The sequence below is a fragment of the Aulostomus chinensis genome, chromosome 8 (assembly GCF_037954235.1).
Source record: "Aulostomus chinensis isolate RoL2024-O1b breed Wild chromosome 8, RoL_Achi_v1.0, whole genome shotgun sequence".
Lineage (NCBI taxonomy): Eukaryota > Metazoa > Chordata > Actinopteri > Syngnathiformes > Aulostomidae > Aulostomus > Aulostomus chinensis.
In genome coordinates, this window is record NC_141327.1 from 27,060,675 (window position 1) to 27,078,958 (window position 18,284).

Here is an 18,284-nt window from a genome sequence, read left to right on the forward strand (position 1 = left end):
TTGGTCTCCAGTTAGAGGTGCTCCACCTCCTGTCTCCGACGCAGACGGCAGAGATGCTCGTGCTGCCTCTTCGTACGCCTCCAGAGAAAGACGTGGTCATCGACGCAGTGTTTGACTTCCTGCTGGAGTCTCCTGAGGACAGGAGGTTTAAGGAGGTCGTGCTGTCTCTCGTCTCGCTCGCTAGAGAGGTAATAGCTTTGATCGTGACGGCTCAGTAGTGTTCAGCAAATGTTTACACGTGCCAAATGATGGATGGTGGAATATTTGGCCTCTTAGGTCAATATTTCCTGCGGCGTCTACAAACACATGTGAGTACTTTCTCCTGTCAAACTTTTGTTTTGCTGATTTCACTGCAAAAAAAACCTTTTTTTAATGGTATTTATTTTACAAAATGGATATAAAATGATTTATCTGGTTAGTTTTCTGTCCCTTTACTTGTGAAACCTCACAACGACCACCTTTCTGTTAATAAATGAACTCTGGGTAAAACCACCAATGTCCTTCTAACCCTCTCTTCAACTGTTTGTTAGCTTGCAGGATTTCAATACAATTTCTGAGAAAATATTTACTGTAGGATGGCAAGAACATGTAATTACAACTCAACGGGCAAATTCATCAGTTTCTGTTCCACTGACTGGTTTTTGTCATTTGTTTCGCCAGTTTTGAGCAATTATACGAGGCCACAAGGTCTCTGCCTCCAGACATGGAACCGTTCGCCTGGGCCCACATAGATAAGCTCATCAATATCGCACCAGAAGGTCAGTCTCTGTCGCTCTCTCTTTTCACACAGAAGCCAAAAGAAGTCTTATTTCTACTTTTCAAGTGAATACTTCAGTGTTCTAGTGCCAGTACTGTAGCTGACTCCATCATGTCTGTGTGTGTTTGGACAGAGTGTGTACCACAGAACATCCTGGTAAGATTTCTTTGCTCCAATATTTAATATTTTTACTCTGAATCAATTTTCTTATTTTCTATGGTTTTAAAATTGTCTAATAAATGATTTATTTTCATGAATCAAACCTTTTGTCATCTACAGTGCCCAGTAACACACTTGAACAGTAAGAGCCCTTTGACGGATCACAAATTACACGACTGTCACTGAGTGACTAGTGATTTTAGATTGAAAGCTTTTTATTTGTTCACTCACATTTTGCAGGTACTAACATCTGCAAGGAAGTCGACAGGTATTCCACGTGTTGTGAATTTAACTCAAACCTCTCCATGTGGCACGAGTTGCTGTTCTAAGATTTATTTGATATTTAACAGCTCTGACCTCCACGCTCACTTGAGCACATCTATGGACGTTTCCTGCAATTTTACCTTGGAGGAATATGCTTGTACACAGGTGACTTGTGATTTTACTTTATCATAATTTATTTTAAAATTATATTCTGTGTGTGTGTTCTTAATTATTTTGTTTGTTGATACACCTCCCTGCTGCTTGAGCCCATCTGTTTTTAATGCTAAGTGGTATTGTAACTAAAGGGATTAAATGGAATGAATCTACCTTTACGATAAGTATAATTTAGTAATTTCCCAGAATTTGTATACAAAACTGGGAAACAACCTGGGTCAGATTATGAAATACCTCAACCGTTTTACAGTATTTTCTTTGCCTGATAGGTTTTTTTGAATGACCTTTGACCTCTCTCACACACACGCAGCTGCCAAACTTCACAGCCCATCATCTGGCGTCTCTTCTGAAGTGTAATCTGCCCGGAAACAGCAGCCACTCCAGGGTGTTGTGGAAGATACTGCTCACTAAACTCTCCCATCTCTTGGATCCAGCTCTGGACATCCTGGCTAACACGGTCAGTGGTAGTTTTATTTTGTTTGTTTCACTGAATCAATCAAGTTTAAACCTGATGGCAGGAGGAGAGCATCAGTTCAAACATCTATTGGGATTCAGTCACCATCTTTTTCCAGTCTTAATACTGATGTCTCCTGCAGTCCACAGAGCTGATTGTTCCCTCAGCCTCAGTGGTTTTGGATGTGATTGGGGAGATCAGATTGTTGATTCTGACGGACGAACAGCTGAGGAACAGCAGTGTGATCATGAAGTGGTTCTCCCACCGTCTCAGTGGCTTCCTTCCTTTTGCAACTGGAAGGTTCCTTTACTGTCTGAGCAGCAGGAACATCAGCTGTCATTCGTACCAGCAAGTGTAAGTGACCGTCCACAGATTGCAGCTCGTCGTATAAATAAAACGTACGTGGTCAAATCAAAAGCTTCGCTGTCATATGCAGCCATAAGAGTCCGTCCGGATGCCATCCGTAAAGTATACCAGAGCCAAAAACAACACCGAGTAAAACAAAATGAAATAAAAACAAGATGGAGGACAAAGGGATAACATCACTAAAAAGATATTAATACAATTGATTTCCCTTATTGTGCTACATGCGGAACACAAGTACAGCATTGTTTGCAATAAAATAGTTTCACTTTCGTTTTCTGAAAAATTGTTGCAAAACATAAGTAATTCATCCTGAAATAACTGAAATTGAAACAAGGTAATCAACCTGACATATAAAACAAAAATTATTGCTACCAGTGTTGTTCCTGACTTCGAAGGGGGAGAAGCAGAGCAACATTGTGTGTCCATGTTAAATCTACTCAGAATGTTTTGTTTTTGTTTTTTTGGGTGCTGTAGATGATCTGAAATAATTCCTTTTCAATATTTTATCGTCAGAATGCAGATATTTATCCACCATTTTCATGACATGACTTTGGAACAACAGCACGTCGTCCTAAAAGAATTCGTCCTCCGTGTCCTGTCTAATCCAAACTCAGGTACCCTCTGAATTCTGTATTTATATTTTGGGATCTATGTCATGTTTTATAGTGGAGAGGGTGTTTATAGTAGTGCATATAGTGAATTTATTTACTGTCTCCTTGACGTCCAGGTCCAGGCTGCGTGTTGGGATTAAACAGCAGCGCCGAGTGGCTGATGGAAAATTTGGGTCCATTTTCAGTGTTTTTGTCCCTCGAAGAGATGCTGCATCTCAACCCAGAATTCGACCCTGTAAGAGTTAGGAGGCCAGTGTGATTGGCACAGTGTGATTTCCAAATAACAGCAATGAAACATTATTTGTGTTTCTTTTTAGCTGGAGGTCCTGAGACTCCTGTCACCAAAGCAAAGTGCAGAGCTGCTGGTGTTGCCTCTACCTTCACTTCCAGAGAAAGACGTCGTCATCAACTTGCTGTTTGATGACCTGACTGAACCATCTGAGCAGAAGAAGCTTCCTGAATTTCTGTCGTACCTGGTCATGTTCCTTCAACAGGTAAAAACAGTTGCAGCTGACCTCATCACTCAGGAGTTTGGACTCGTACCTGCCTGCTGAAGGTGATCATCTTTGTTTTCTGCATTTCCAGGACAAGCTTTCATGTTCATCGTACAAAACACTGTGAGTTCAAATTTTGTTTTCTCATTGATTAAATTCAATATAATCATTAATTGTGACGCTAATCCCACACGTGTCCGTGTTCTAGGTTTGCAAGAATGGACTTGGCCATGGCAGTCGTTCCTCTTGACATCGCTGCATCCATCACCTACAGCAAGATGGTCTTATCCAAGCACATACCACCGGGTGAGAGGCTCAAAATGATACAGAACTAACAACAGGAACAGGAAACATATGACACACCTATAAATGCCTCAATGCTCTTTGGGGTTGCAGCAGTGTACGGTTGTCAATGTATGCCTGGGTATCGACATTGACAGTTGTCATGCCACATTTATTTGCTTTTTTGCTTTATTTTAAAAATGCAGCTGGACAGGGAATCTCACCTGGCATGCCTGTCCCCTGTCCTCCTCTCACAACAATAAAAATCATAGCAAATGTTCCAGTGAAGGCAGGCAAAATGAGAAGAAAAAGGGTCTGAAAACAGATGCCTGTGGATTTCCATGTTCTGTAATATCTACTGAGCATCTGAGGCAGCAATGAAGGGCAACCTGTTGCACTGGTAGTGATTGGCAGATGTGAAATCGCACACTGTGACACACACACACTGTGCTGAAGGCTCTAATTTAAACAAATCAAAGTGAAAAAATTACAAGGGGCGTTTCTACGCATTTTTACTCCCGATTATTCACTTTGCAAACTTAACCGAAGTATATTTTCATTACCTCATTTGATCGTAAACCCTTACGTGAATTTACAAACATAGATTCTTCACAATAATTTACTTGTGCTTTCATTATAGATTGCATCATATACAGCGGAGAGGTAATCATCTCATTTTTGTCTAATAATTTGTACTTATACTTGTAATTGCAGGATCTTAACAATTCTAATGTCTTTCTCCCTCTAGTGCAATGTTACCTTAATAAATGGTAAGTCCTTCAAGCAAATTTGCCTCTGGTGGTTTTCTCATGAGACTTTGTGACATGACATGACTTTAGATGTGATTTGGTGCCATATCACCGTGGAGTTGATAGTCATTTGTTGCTGTTGCTGTTCGCAGAGACAGACATCTGTGTTGGAGTGAACAGGTGAGGTTTGAAACAAAGCATAACACTGAAGAGCCGTTGATTTGAGAAATGCTGCCGTTCTCTATAACCGAGCAAACTGGCATTTGGAAAACCTGAAGAAGTAATAAACGGAATCAATAGAATTATTACTTTAATTGTTTCCAGCACAATGGTTCAGCTGCACCTGGACAAAGAAGACATGGCGGGGCTTTTCTGTGACTTTGGTGTCCAGGAATTTGCTTGTGCATCGGTGAGGCTATTGTGTGTGTGTGTGTGTGTGTGTGTGTGTGTGTGTGTGTGTGTGTGTGTGTGTGTGTGTGTGTGTGTGTGCGTGCGCGCGTGTCATCCTTCACCCGCTCTGCTTCTTCTCTGCACAGCTGGACATGTTAACAGCCGAGGACCTGGCGGGGATACTGGTGTGTAATCGCTCCTCCAGCTCCAGCGGCTCCATGCCCATCTGGAAGCTTCTCCTCTCTAAATCCTCTCATGTGCTGGACGAGGCTTTGGATCAACTAATCAACATGGTATTTAATCCAAAATACTCCTGAATTTCTCCTTTCCTGATCAGAACAAGGTACTGGATATGTGTTTTTACTGTTTGGTGTTTTATTTGTAGATGCTTGATGCCAGAAATCCTTCCGTATCAATGATTTTGGATTCTATACGAGAAATCCGATTGGACACCTTCAGCATGGCCTATCTCAACGATCCCGCCTTCATCCACCTGTGGCTCAACGGCAGGCTTCGTCCATTCCTGCCTGCTGTTACCCCTGACTTCTTGTCATGTCTTGCCACAAAAGATTTGACCTGCAGCACCTACCAACACATGTGAGCAGCAGCTTCAGTCACAACACGTCTCTGAAAAGATCGCCATGATATGTACTAATCACATGGCCCTTCTGACCCCAGTGTACAGATTCTAAGCTCTCTCCAGACGCACATGAGCCTCAGAGAACAGACATTCATCTACACACACTTCATCAAGGTTTTCCTGACCAGGAACAACACCATTGGTAGGTCCCTGAAAAAACAGGTTTATCCAAATAACCTGAGTACAAGTGCAGCTTGTCACACGCCAGAGAAACGCTGAAACAACTTTTTCACATGGCACCAATAAAACTTCCATTAGTTCCGTAACTAATGCCCTGGAGATTGATGATGCATTCACAACATTTCTGCAGAGCTGACAGAACAGGAAAAAAAAACTGGTTTGAAGAGTAGAATGATGTGGGACAAGCTCAGCTGGAATGATCCCCTTTTTCTAAGTTGTGAAACATAGCTGGGCAGCACGGAGGTGCAGTGAGCAGCACTGTCGCCTCACAGCAAGAAGTCTGGTTGGATTCTCTAAATTGACCGTAGGCGTGGCTGTGGGTGTGAATGGTTGTCTGTCTGTATGTGTTGGCCCTGCCATGTACTGGTGACCCGTCCAGGGTGAACCCCGCCTCTCGTCCAAAGGCTGCTGGATAGGCTCCAGGCCCCCTGCGACCCTCAACAGGATAAGTGGTAGAAAATGGATGGATGGACGGATGGATGGGAAACAGAGCTGATCAGCTGCCTCTCAATAATGAGTAGCAACGAAGCAGCCCTGCCACATTCTTGATGAACGCCGCATCCAAAAACCAAAGAGAATCTGTCATTTCTGTCACGGCTCCATTCCCTCTGCGACTACATCACTGTAGCTACTGGATTCTGCTGGTACATTATGTAACCTTTGTTTGCTTGAGCCCCACCTTCAAATACAAATACAAAAACAAATCCCATATGCCTGCCCCCCCCCCAAAAAAAACCTCAAAATGCATCACATCTAAATATATATTTATGCCCAAAGTTAATATCCATATGGCAGACCTACCATATATATCTATGTATGTAGGACAGTTTCTAACACAGGATTCCCAACTCCTCCATTTCAATGTATGAAAATGATATTCAGATAATATCTTTCCATTATTTTCAAAAGATTTTTGGGGTTTTGGTTTGTAATTAATTATTCCTTTTATTGTGAAAAATAATGGAAATTTCGTCTGGAAAATGCTGTCCCGCGTTCCATTCGTTCTGTTCTTGTGGTTCAGACCCCAGCTGCAGCTTGAACTGCAGCAACAGTGGAGAGTGCCTGCAGAGGAACCTGGGAGCGTTCTCGGCTCTCGTCTCCTTCCACGACCTGCAGATGCTTTTCCCCGGCTTCTCAGCGGTACGGCCCGTGGCAGCGAGTCTCCAGTTTGAACAACTCGATGTTTTTATGCTCTCGGTTTTAGTCTCTAAATGATCGTCTGTGCTCTCGTGTTCGTATCTGTGTGCATACATGCAGATGGAAGCCTTGCCGCAGCTGACAGTCCGACAGCTGGCAGAGGTGTCCTCCACACCAGGTCAGCTCACCTCTCCTGATCATGTTGCCATGGTGATGGATCACGTCCCCAACCGACTCCTTGTCGCCTTCTTTGATTACTTCTCACCTGCTATCATGGTGCGTCACACAGAAAAATGCAAATGTCTGTAATTGGTATTGAAAATAATATTCTTAAGTTATAGAATTAATTCATAGAGCAAATTAAAAATAAGGAGTGAATCTAACATTTACTGAATCCATCAATAGTTATCAGGTTAAGGAAGGTGGTCACTACGGATAAAAGGCAGGTTCAGAATCTCTTCATGCTCTAAGATGATCATTAGATTTTTGTTCATACTTAAGCAGGCACACTGTTTTTGGTTGGGCAACCTTGAGAATGCTTTGGTAAATCTGTTCTCTTGAGTCATGTAGAGAGATGATTTTTCATGACCAGACACAAATGGAATGGGTTTCAGTGAAAACTTGCTTGTTTCGGGACCAAATGCTGAAAGGCCGCTTCAGACTCATGTCTCTCATGTTGCAGGGTAATGAGAGTGTCCTCTCCTCTCCGGTGAGGTCAGCTATACTACAAGTTGTGTTTGATCGAGCGAACCTCTCAGATCACTCGGTGGGTGATTCAGCCGTGTCAGAGTGGCTCCACAGCAGGCTGCGCCCCCTGCTGGTTGACCTGTCACCACAGCACGTCTCACCCTTCTTCAAAATCCTGGCGGGGAGGGACTGCAGCATCGAGCAGCAGGGGTACGTGCGACACCAAACCAGTGATTTCAGCTTCTAACATTTTCCAAGTATTTTACTCCTACATTACAAAATCCTTTTGGATCCAAAAATGTAAATAAATGAATATTGATTGATGCCTTGTGTTGTTACATACCAGAGTGGAGGACCTGAATTTGACTATTGCAACCCTCCTGGAAGACACAAAGAAAGAGATTCACAACCACATTATTCAGAGTCTCAAAGGTAAAAACCGAGGATCACCACTTCTATGTACTCCGGTGTATTTGTAGAGAAAGAACAGTGTTAATAATGCTTTACATTTCACCCACACAGTAGCAGGCTGCTGCAAGAAAATGTACTCTGGTATCAAACCTGGGGAATCAAAGATAGTTTGACAGCTGACCTTTTTTCACACACCCCCCATTTTAGGTCCAACGCCACTCCGTTGCTATGGTAACAACTACAACCACAGTTTCTACCGTTTCCTGGAGAACTCGTTCATGGGTTTCCAGTTCCCCAACCTGACCTCCTTCCTGTCGCTCATGCCTCCAAACGAGATGCACCAGGTGTGTGTTCAGAACTCAGCTTGGGGGGGGGGGGGGGGGGGTCCATGGCGAGTTGAAGAATATGAATATAAAACAGTCATTTTTGTCATTGCTGTTCTTGCATCTTTTATACCCACACGCACTTTGTTCCTTGTACTTTATCGCCGCCTCCCATCTATTATTTTCTCACTGACTCGCAATGACAGGAACTACTTTTTAAAAAAAAATCTTTACTGTGGATCTAGTTGCTGAATTCCATGCCTCCATCCGATCTTGGAGATTTGCTTCGTCGGCCGGATGTTGTTGACAGCCATTCAGAGCTTTGCGTGATCTACGACAACTACGTCAAGACACCGATGTTCCTGGAGATGGTACGAGCCACACACAAATGCGCAGGAATGCAAATACTCAGTCATGATGTAATATTGTCTCTCGGGACTACAGGAGGCTCTCCCGGCGGAGGTGCAACGGCCCACGCTGCCTTGCGTCTGGCCAATGGCTCTCCACAGCTCCACAAGGCCAGAGGTCAATGCTTGGTTTGACCTACGCCTGCACAACTACCTGGCTTTCCTCACTAAGAGTCTCATCAGCCCCAACACCACACACAACGCCTCTTGCGTGGCCTTCCAGAAGCTGTACGTATGCACGATGCTGTACACACTCACCTTCTGAAAAACTGAGTTTCAAATGATTTTTTTTTTCTGATTTTACTTTTTGTTGTTTCAGCGTCTCAGTTCTCGGCAAATACAACTACACTGCTGCTGACTTTAACAGGGGAGACGTGTTTGACACCATCAGGGCCTACCTCATGTCAGGTCGGTCTTTCAAGATAATCTCTGCTAGTATACAGTACAAGTACAAGTATGATACTGCAATGTAATCCTGAAAAAAATTCTGGTGTGAAAATGTAACTGCTATAATGCCTACAGCACAACTTATATTTATATGTATGTAAGCAAGAATCAAGCAAGAATCTGTCTAAATGCTTCTTATAATTCATATGAATTTAAAAAACAAATTAAAATTATTCTTTTTAAGATAAAACTTGATTGATCCAGACAAAGGGAAATTCTTTTGTTACAGCAGCTCCAGAGTACTGCTAGAAAAAGAAGTGAGTGATAAATAAAAAAACTAAAAAAAAAAAAATAGAATAAAAAATAATGCAGTGGTGCAGTGGTCAGCACTGTCGCCTCACAGTAAGAAGGTTCTGGGTTCGAGCCCCGGCTCCAGCACAGGGTCTTTCTGGGTGAGTCTGCATGTTGTCCCTGTTCCTGCTGGGTTCTCTCTGGTACTCCAGCTTCCTCCCACAGTTCAAAGACATCAAGAGGGACCAGGTTAATCCAGACTCTAAATTGACCGTAGGTGTGACTGGGAGAGCCAATGGTTGTCTGTCTCTATGTGTTGGCCCTGCCATGGACTGGTGACCTGTCCAGTGTGAACCCCACCTCTCACCCGAAGGCTGCTGTGATAGACTCCAACCCCCACCACCCTTAACAGGATAAGCAGTAGAAATGGATGGATGGATATAAAGATAATTCCAAAGGGAATAATTTCCGATGCCTTTTATGTGGGCCTACAATCATTCATCTTTTTTTTCTCTAATAATCTGACGATGTTGTGTCAACTTTGTGGAAAATAGGCTCTCTTTTAAAAAGAATAAAACCCTTCATCTTTATTATTTACCATTATAGGGTCCGTGCCGAGGTGTTACGATTCAAACGACCCACTGCTCAACTCGACAGCCTGGTTCGTTGAGTACATGGGGCCCTTCATGCAGTTCCTCACGCTGGAGGAACTGCAGATGTTTGGAGCTGCAGAGGTAAGTTTGAACCTACAGCTCAGGGTTTGTTGGGGGCAGTAGCGGACGGACGGGTTCATGATGCGGGCTGGTACCTCCTCTCTCCTCTCTGCAGTACCTCCAAGTGTTCACAGTGAACCTTCAGAACATCGAGCTGGTCAACCAAACCTCCTTACCTCTCAATCTCCTCAGCTACTACACACAGCTTGTGTATCAACAGGACAGCAACTTCAACCCCCTCCTGTGAGTCAGTATACGATGTATTGTTAATTATTAAGTAACTCAGTTATTTGACACCATTATGATGACCGATTCTGCTTCATCTCTGCAGACTTCCTCTCTTATGCCGGTGTTTCGCTCCTGGTCCGGCTTTCAGTCAACTGTCTGCAAGCCAAAGTATGATCATCCTGCACAATCTGACGACTCTGTGCACAAACCTGGACCCACAGGTAAACGAGAACACCGGTACAGGGTTAGCACTGCGAAACAAATGTACCTTAACCAGGGGTGGGACCTCCTGTGATACAGTATCCATACGCTGATGCCAAATACTGAAAGCTGGTGTTATAAAGAGATTCTTGGATTATTTATTTTGATTCACCAATTAGACAAGTCTTATATATTAATTTTGTTTAATCTCCGTCAGATTGATACAATCCATCACAAAAACATGTCATTGCTGTTGTTTTTTTCCCCTTTTTAGGGGCATTTTTACCTCTTTGGGTCCACATATACTGCCGTGTATTGTCAATGAATTGTCTTGCAGTTTAACGGCTGACATAGAATTGCTGCACTGTGATTGTTATTGAGGGCTTGATGTTGTAAGTCACTCTGTGACGCCCATCTGAGCCTTGACACCCTCTTGATTGTCTTCCATCGGGCCAGAGAAGAATTCTTTCCTCCTAAAGAGAACACAAACATACTTCTGCATCTGAATGCTGCATCTGATCTTTGTAGGTTGCTGCTGCTTTGGCAGCCAACTTTGGTGACAGCATCGATGCCACAACCATTATCACCCTCGGCAACGAAAGCGCCGGCATTTCTACTGGCCAGATCAAGACGATAAGCCCGTCTGAATTGTACACGGCTCTGGATTACCTCGCCAGCGTGGCTGGCTGGAACGAAGGTCAGGCCAGGGCCATTGTCCAGTCGCTGATGTCTTCAGGGATGATGCAGGTATGTTTTATCCAGTTCATGGTTGATTTCAAGTTGCCATGACTGTGACGTCGCCGCCCTTCTTCCACCCTCTCTTCGCCAGTTCAACAACGCATCATCACTGCTCATGCTGGGCACTCTTGTCATGGGCGTACCTGCATCGACCTTCAGCGGCATCAGCGGCTCCCAGCTGCTCATAGCCGCCGACGATCCGTCATTCATGGGTCACCTGATGACGGCTCCACAGGTTGTCCAGCAGACCTTTGTCACTCAGGTACAATGGTGCACATTAATATGAAAAACAACTGCATTCTGGGCAGGTCGAGTTCATTTTATTTAAAAATAGGAAGAACGGAATCCAGCCAAAAGCTTTTTTAAAAATCTGCAACACGCAACATCTTCGCTCCTCACGCCTATGACATGAACAAGGAAAAACTCCACATCACCTTTTACAGTAAGAAAAGATGTAATTGATGTAGATTAAGTCCAATCTAAATTATGAGAAACAAAATGGGAACGTAGGTAATTAACGGACAAGCATACATGAGGAATATGGATTGTAGATGTCAAGCAGAGGCCCACTTAATCAGAGCATGCATGATAATAGGAATCATCTAGAATGTCAAAACCTCTCATGTAAGGGAATGAAGAAGTGGCATCTACCAGCAGAACTACTTACATGTGAATACTGAAGGATGTGTTCAGTCGCTGCTCTCTCAGGCCGAGTTCTGAGCTCATTTCAAACATTTTGGAGGACAGAACAGTCGCCTATGTTTCAAGGGAAGTTTTTTTTGTATTTTTTTGTTGTATGTAACGCAGCGCTCGCTTCGACTAATTCAGAATGGATTTCACTTCTGTCTTCTTCTACCAGATCATATCAGTGAGCAACAGCAGTGAGGCCATTATAAAGAACGTTCCGGACGGAATGGCCAGTGAGATCCCGCGCGTTATGCTGCTGGGCTTCTCAAACAACAACGACACGATAGAAAGACTCAATAAGAAGAAATGGAAAAAGCAGCAGGTAGGAGATCCCACTCAGACACACACTCCAGGTGTCTGCACTGCTGCGGGATGATGTTCCATGCTGTGTGCTTTTCTAGGTGGAGTTGTTCTTTAGTGTGATGGCGGTGGAGAATGCCACCACGGTGCTGGGAAGTCCTAACAAGTGAGTTAAAAAAAACAACAACAATCAAACCTTTTATCCAAACTTATTTTTAGGACACAAAATGTAGGTTCCTTTTCCTTTTCAGGCATGTATTTTGTTGCACGTATCTATTATGAGGTACATTTATTTTTTGGTTTCATATTGTTGTATTTTTAAAGTTTCCAAATTAAAAAAAAAGATATTTAAAAAGTACTTATTTTGAACCAACAACTATTAACTTAATTTTTGGCCGCATGATATGACTTGTTCAGAAGTCTGAAACTGAAGGAACCCATTCTGTCGCGTGGCTCTCGTTGGCCTCTCAGGGGCTCCGTACATTTTCAATAAACAGAGTTTTGTGTGTGTGTGTGTGTGTGTGTGTGTGTGTGTGTGTGTGTGTGTGTGTGTGTGTGTGTGTGTGTGCGCGCGCGCGCGTGTATCACTGCAGTTTGTCATCGTCTGTGCTGCAAGGCTTCACATGCACAGGGGTGAGAAATATCAGAACGGTTCAGATCAAGAGGCTGATCAAGGCTTGTCGGAGGAAAGGCAATAAGAAGGTCTCGCTTAAGGAGACTCAGGTGAGAGGGGGTTCGGGTGTGTGTGTGTGTGTGTGTGTGTGTGTGTGTGCGTGCGTGCCTTTGTGTGTGTGTGTGTGCGTGTGTGTGTGTGTGCGCGTGCGTGCCTTTGTGTGTGTGTGTGTGCATGCTTGCTTGCTTATGGACTTAAATGTATTCAACACAATAGTGCCAAGTTGTGTAATATTAGTTGTATTTTCGGGTGAAAACTTTAAATGTAGAGTGTAAAAGTGTCTAAAAGAAAGCGTCAGCTGTATTTTAAACGTTTTCTCTTAATGTCTGACTTGCACATTTGCTATAATTCAAATTAATAAACCCGTTGTCATTTTCTACGTTTAGTCCAGGTTTTAACCTTCTTGGTTTTCTCTGTTAAATCCCTGCACAACAGTTTCTCGATCAGTAGCATGTCATGATTTTACTGTTCACCAACAGTTAACCTGCATGTACAACTACATCAGCGGAGATTCCGATGCCACCAGCTTTGACCTTTACCCTGCGGATGTGCTGCTGTACTACAAGTGAGTTCTGAATCGGTTCAGTAACGTTGTGTTAGCTTTGGGTATATTTAAGAAACCGGTTTCGTGTGTTTTTGGATTGAAAAAGTATGAATGATCAAGTATGAATGATCAAACAAGTAATTATTTCAGTTTTTCTCATCTTGGATGAGTTGTGAAGGTCGCCTGTCGTACAGAGAAACCGTCCTCATCAACAAATGTCTACCATCAGCTGTCGACCCTTGTTCATTTTGGAAGAGACAAGTTCTCCCTCACGTTAGTCACTTGGGGGGCGTAACTCTTCCACCTAGACCTATGATGTCAGCTCTGGGGATTGAACCAGCGACCTTCCAGTCTCAAGCTTGCTGTTACTGTTCTTAGGGTTCTCACTTGATATTGAAACAATTCAGACAATTTTGGTCCAAAATGATCATTTTGACCGAAAATCATCAGAACCCAGCACAGGTTGAGGAAGAGCGGGACTGATGTACTCTGAGAACTCTGAGATATGCATGTCAGTTCTGTGTGTTCCGTTCTGCAGTTATGTCCTGGTGCCACGGAACAGCTGCAGAGCCTATTTTGAACAGCTGGCCGACGCAGACTTCTCGGTCTTCTCTCCGGCTCTCAGCTACAAACTGACTACGCTGTTTGAGAATGCCAGGACCTGCCTGGTGAGTCCATGACCGACAGTCCAAAACATCTACATCGAATCTGAGTCCCTCTCCTCTAGTAAGGTCTCCATCTCTTACTGATCCCTGTTCTTCATTCCTTTCTAAGAGTATAACCAACACAACCTTGACTGAGGACAGTGTATCAGTTCTGGGAAACATGTGCTGCACTCTGGATGGGGCCTACATCCAGAACTCAGTCCCGTCCATCTTGGAAAAACTAAAGAACTGCCCAGACCTCACTGATGCTCAAGCTGCTGCTGTTGAAACTCTGCTGAAAGGCGGGAAAACATCATACGGGTACGTCAGTGGTAGAAACGCAGGGCGCTGTTTTCAGCAAAGTGAAAAGAAAAAAACAAACGTGTTCATCTGTATTCTAGACTTCTGGAGTAGATTTATTACTTGCTAGACGCTTTAAAACATAAGCTAAAAACATAGCACAAAATAAAGATTAAAGACAGAATAAACACACAAAAATATATTAACATAAATTGACAAATTATAAAGATAGAACATAAATGCTTGTAAATCCAGAGAAGTGCATCTAAGGGACCGTCTACAATATTAAAAAAAGAGTATAGAAAGAAAGAACAAATCACAGGAATGGATAAAAGTCCTCCTCGTCATTCCCTCCTGGGGATGTTGTGGTCTGCTGTGTAACAGTCCAAAATGTCTCACAGAGGAAAATAACTGTGATGCAGTATATCCCCTTTTCCTCTCTTTCTTTATGAAAAAGGTAAAAATGGAAAACAAACAATAAAAATATGTGTTTTTGACTCGATTCTAAACCCTCTTGCTCACTGATTGTGACACTTTTGTGTTGTTGACCAGGGATCCATCAGCGTGGAATGTGCAGACACTGGAGGACCTCGGGATGCTGCCGCTGTACATGACTTCGTCCTTCTACGGTTACTTTGACAAAGTATGTAGCAAATACATATGTATGTACTGCATGTATGATGTATTTTTTGTATTTGTACTTCTGTTGTGAAACATCATGCATCTGTTTTGTTCTGGGTAAAAGGAAATGAAGCGTGAGTTCTTGAAATACTTCCTGGAAGTTCTTCGAAGCAACGGTGTGGGGAAGAAGAAAATGAGGAAGCTGAAGAGCGAGATAAGAATGTCCATGAAAACAAAGAGGAAACGATCGATTGGTTCGTTTCTCTGTCTTTGTTATTTCACATAAATGTGCTTCTTTTTTTTTTTTTTAAGTATGTTTCCAATCGAGTCGTAACCTCTGCTTCAGGAGTTGAGTGCACTGTAGGCGAGATCACCCAGGTGACCATCAGCGACGAGACGTTCCCCTTCGACTACGACACCGTCGCCCAGTTCAACTACTGCCTCAGTGCCTCCACTGTCAAGGACAACTTGGTTGCTATCACGGAGAAGGTGGACCAGGAGGAGTACCTGGAGGTGGTTCTCCAGAAGCTGCGGGAGGTTGGTGACAGCGGCGCAGGATCAAGTGTTTGGTTTATGGGGTCTTTTTTGTTCCAAACTGTGCCAGTTGAAAACACTGAAACAGTCATGAAAACTGGGCAAGGGACATAATACGGCCCCTCTGATAAGTTTGTGGTCACAAAATGGAGTCGGTTCAAAATGATCAGTAGATTATATTGAGGGAACAACTTCTGTTTTGTGGAACCAGAAGAAATACATTGGTGGAAAAGCAACTGGCCTGAGGGAGGACGTTTTTCTGTCTCTGTGGTGACTCCAGGGCTCCGTAGCATATGAGGGAAGAGCAGCAACATAGAACAGTGACCGAAAGCACAGAAACACCAGAAGTCCTGACAGAAATGTGACGATCTGCGTCGGTTTACCACGTTGAAGCTCTGCAGGGAATCTTAAATGAACGGTTTGAAAGTTCTGGTGAGTGAATGTCTTCTTCCACATATTTGAAGGCTTACGCTGCCACCTCCGTCATCCCGGAGGACCAAGTCCAACTCTTAGGACCAGCATCCCGTGAGGCCACGACTGATGACATCAGCATGTGGACTATCACAGAGATTGACACGCTGGCTGCTTTGATGGACTCGTCGAACGGCGAGTGGGAACCGAGCCTGGTAAGCAGACAAGTCAGCTCAGTGTGTGTGTGTCCACTCTATGTAGTCAATCATGTTTTCGTGATTGCATGTTTCCTGTGTTCCAGGCAAACGCCATCATCTCCAAATATCTGAGTCACGCGGGGAACCAACTCGGCAGCGCAGAGCTCAACGTCATCGGAGGAACCAACCTGTGTTCTCTGGACGTGGATGTTCTGAAGAACATTCCCTCCCAAAGCCTCAAGTAAGAAATCAGGCAGTGTTTGTCATAGATTTATGTTAAGTAACATCATCATTTGTGATCCTAAAACAGTGCAGGTCAGTCCGAGGTCCATGTTTAGATTTAAATTAAAAAAATATCTTGTTCTCCTGTCAGAAGAGATATAAAAAGGGCAGCGATTCTCCTACTTAAAAAAGGCAAAAGTTTTTTTCAGCAAATCCTAATTTTTTTAAATAACACATCAGTAAGACATATTTTACAAAAAAAAAATTGAAGTACGTATTAACCTGACATACTTACACTTTTGGAGAGAAAAAATTATAAACTAAATTTCCAAGCATGTCATTTTCTTTAAACTGAGCAAATGAACTGTTTAAAAATGTAAATTTTTGACTTTCTCTTAGGTTTTGGACATGAAGATTTAGGTCTTTTTGTGTGTTTCTGTCTCCTGCAGGAATGCAGACTCAATGACGGTGTCCAACTGCACCCTGGAGAAAAAGAAGGAGCTTTTCACCATCGCCAGACAAGCTTTTATAGACAGCAGCCGCTCAGCAATCTCTGCTAGAACCTACCAGCTGATGAAACCTTACCTCGGTACGCAAACAGACGCACAAATGCACCTACAGTAACGTCAGTCAGAAAGCTCTCATGCCGAACAGCTGCAAATGACAGAATCCTGCGTTGGCTACAAAAGCTTGATGTTGTTGCGAAGAGGTGACACGTTCGTTTCTTTCCTGTCCTGCAGGGGGCGCAGGGGTTGATTTTGTTCAAAATTTGGCAGGCTCCGATATCAGCATGAACATGGAAACTTTCACCGGTCTGGATGAGGATGTTGTAATGGTCAGTGTGTGTCAGAGAGCTGGTATTGATTAGTTTTGCATGTGTGTATTTCCATGAGTGTAACATTTCTCTGCTCTCTCCAGGATTTGACAGTCGATGAAGTCAAAAGCATTCTTGGCACCAACCTGCCAGAGCTGAAGTCTTATGAAAATGAAGCTGTGGTGCGGAGGTGGATCAGCAGTCGGTACCAAAAGGACCTTGACACACTGGGGCTGGGACTCACTGGAGGCAAAATCACCCCAACATCCTCCAGCGGCACCGATGCTCCAGAAAGCCCCGCCCCCAACAGCACAGCACCAGGCCCACAACCTACAACAGGCCCCGCCCCACAACCTACAGCAGGCCCCGCCCCACAACCGACACCAGGCCCCACCCTGCAACCTACAACAGGCCCCGCCCCACAACCTACAGCAGGCCCCGCCCCACAACCGACACCAGGCCCCACCCTGCAACCTACAGCAGGCCCCGCCCCACAACCTACACCAGGCCCCACCCTGCAACCTACAGCAGGCCCCGCCCCACAACCGACACCAGGCCCCACCCCGCAACCTACAGCAGGCCCCGCCCCACAACCTACAACAGGCCCCGCCCCACAACCGACACCAGGCCCCACCCTGCAACCTACAGCAGGCCCCGCCCCACAAACTACAGCAGGGCCCGGGACTTTGACTACCACTGGTGAGTGTTTGCAAATGTACTCTTTAATCAACACGCTGTGCCCTCAACAGAGGTGACAGAAGTAAAACTAGACTATTGTGTAACAGACTACTAATGAAAGTACAGTACAAGTACTGATTCAACTTCTTTCCTCATGTGAAAAAAAGTTCAGCCTCTGAAATTAACGTAGAATTAAAAAGTTACCCCTTGGATTCCATTTCTACCGGCTGCACCTGCCTGAATCTCATACTCACGCAGTGTAACCTTTTACAATGTTGATATAAGAGAATGAATGTAAACCACAAGACACGATAAATGGATTGTAATACAGGCAAATGTACCTCGAGGACTCCTCAACCATTTCTGTTTCGTTAAAAAAAAAAAAACAGTTTATTTCAGCATCTTCCACTTTACCAGTCAAGGAGTAAGATGTCATGATTGTTGCCGGGAAGTACAAACATTGTGATTGCAGCTAATCTTTAAATTCAGATTAGAGTCTTGAACTATACAGTATTATGTATTTGTTTTAGTTCATGTTTTCAAAAGTCATTAATCATTCTATTCTTACTTCCTGGTGTATGTGTTGTTTTAACAACAACAACAATAATAATACGGC

General features: G+C 43.8%; 1 protein-coding gene across 1 annotated transcript in view; it reads left to right on the forward strand.

Moving 5' to 3' along the window:
* Positions 1–18,284, forward strand: part of mslnb (mesothelin b) — a 30,907-nt gene that overhangs the window by 11,297 nt on the left and 1,326 nt on the right. The window contains exons 17-64 of the mRNA XM_086212049.1: positions 12–188; positions 277–308; positions 661–758; positions 891–913; positions 1,037–1,058; positions 1,157–1,184; positions 1,267–1,345; positions 1,665–1,811; positions 1,951–2,162; positions 2,688–2,788; positions 2,902–3,020; positions 3,103–3,279; positions 3,371–3,402; positions 3,488–3,585; positions 4,202–4,224; positions 4,310–4,331; positions 4,463–4,490; positions 4,635–4,719; positions 4,847–4,993; positions 5,086–5,297; positions 5,379–5,482; positions 6,542–6,660; positions 6,778–6,933; positions 7,340–7,554; positions 7,691–7,776; positions 7,963–8,099; positions 8,324–8,449; positions 8,523–8,713; positions 8,805–8,893; positions 9,770–9,897; positions 9,992–10,119; positions 10,208–10,325; positions 10,834–11,052; positions 11,135–11,305; positions 11,903–12,052; positions 12,132–12,196; positions 12,624–12,753; positions 13,183–13,268; positions 13,786–13,915; positions 14,022–14,212; positions 14,744–14,834; positions 14,937–15,066; positions 15,159–15,349; positions 15,811–15,972; positions 16,059–16,195; positions 16,626–16,765; positions 16,917–17,011; positions 17,095–17,689. Coding sequence (XP_086068175.1) covers positions 12–188; positions 277–308; positions 661–758; positions 891–913; positions 1,037–1,058; positions 1,157–1,184; positions 1,267–1,345; positions 1,665–1,811; positions 1,951–2,162; positions 2,688–2,788; positions 2,902–3,020; positions 3,103–3,279; positions 3,371–3,402; positions 3,488–3,585; positions 4,202–4,224; positions 4,310–4,331; positions 4,463–4,490; positions 4,635–4,719; positions 4,847–4,993; positions 5,086–5,297; positions 5,379–5,482; positions 6,542–6,660; positions 6,778–6,933; positions 7,340–7,554; positions 7,691–7,776; positions 7,963–8,099; positions 8,324–8,449; positions 8,523–8,713; positions 8,805–8,893; positions 9,770–9,897; positions 9,992–10,119; positions 10,208–10,325; positions 10,834–11,052; positions 11,135–11,305; positions 11,903–12,052; positions 12,132–12,196; positions 12,624–12,753; positions 13,183–13,268; positions 13,786–13,915; positions 14,022–14,212; positions 14,744–14,834; positions 14,937–15,066; positions 15,159–15,349; positions 15,811–15,972; positions 16,059–16,195; positions 16,626–16,765; positions 16,917–17,011; positions 17,095–17,689 — 6,142 coding nt within the window. The remainder of the gene's footprint in view (positions 1–11; positions 189–276; positions 309–660; positions 759–890; positions 914–1,036; positions 1,059–1,156; positions 1,185–1,266; positions 1,346–1,664; positions 1,812–1,950; positions 2,163–2,687; positions 2,789–2,901; positions 3,021–3,102; positions 3,280–3,370; positions 3,403–3,487; positions 3,586–4,201; positions 4,225–4,309; positions 4,332–4,462; positions 4,491–4,634; positions 4,720–4,846; positions 4,994–5,085; positions 5,298–5,378; positions 5,483–6,541; positions 6,661–6,777; positions 6,934–7,339; positions 7,555–7,690; positions 7,777–7,962; positions 8,100–8,323; positions 8,450–8,522; positions 8,714–8,804; positions 8,894–9,769; positions 9,898–9,991; positions 10,120–10,207; positions 10,326–10,833; positions 11,053–11,134; positions 11,306–11,902; positions 12,053–12,131; positions 12,197–12,623; positions 12,754–13,182; positions 13,269–13,785; positions 13,916–14,021; positions 14,213–14,743; positions 14,835–14,936; positions 15,067–15,158; positions 15,350–15,810; positions 15,973–16,058; positions 16,196–16,625; positions 16,766–16,916; positions 17,012–17,094; positions 17,690–18,284) is intronic.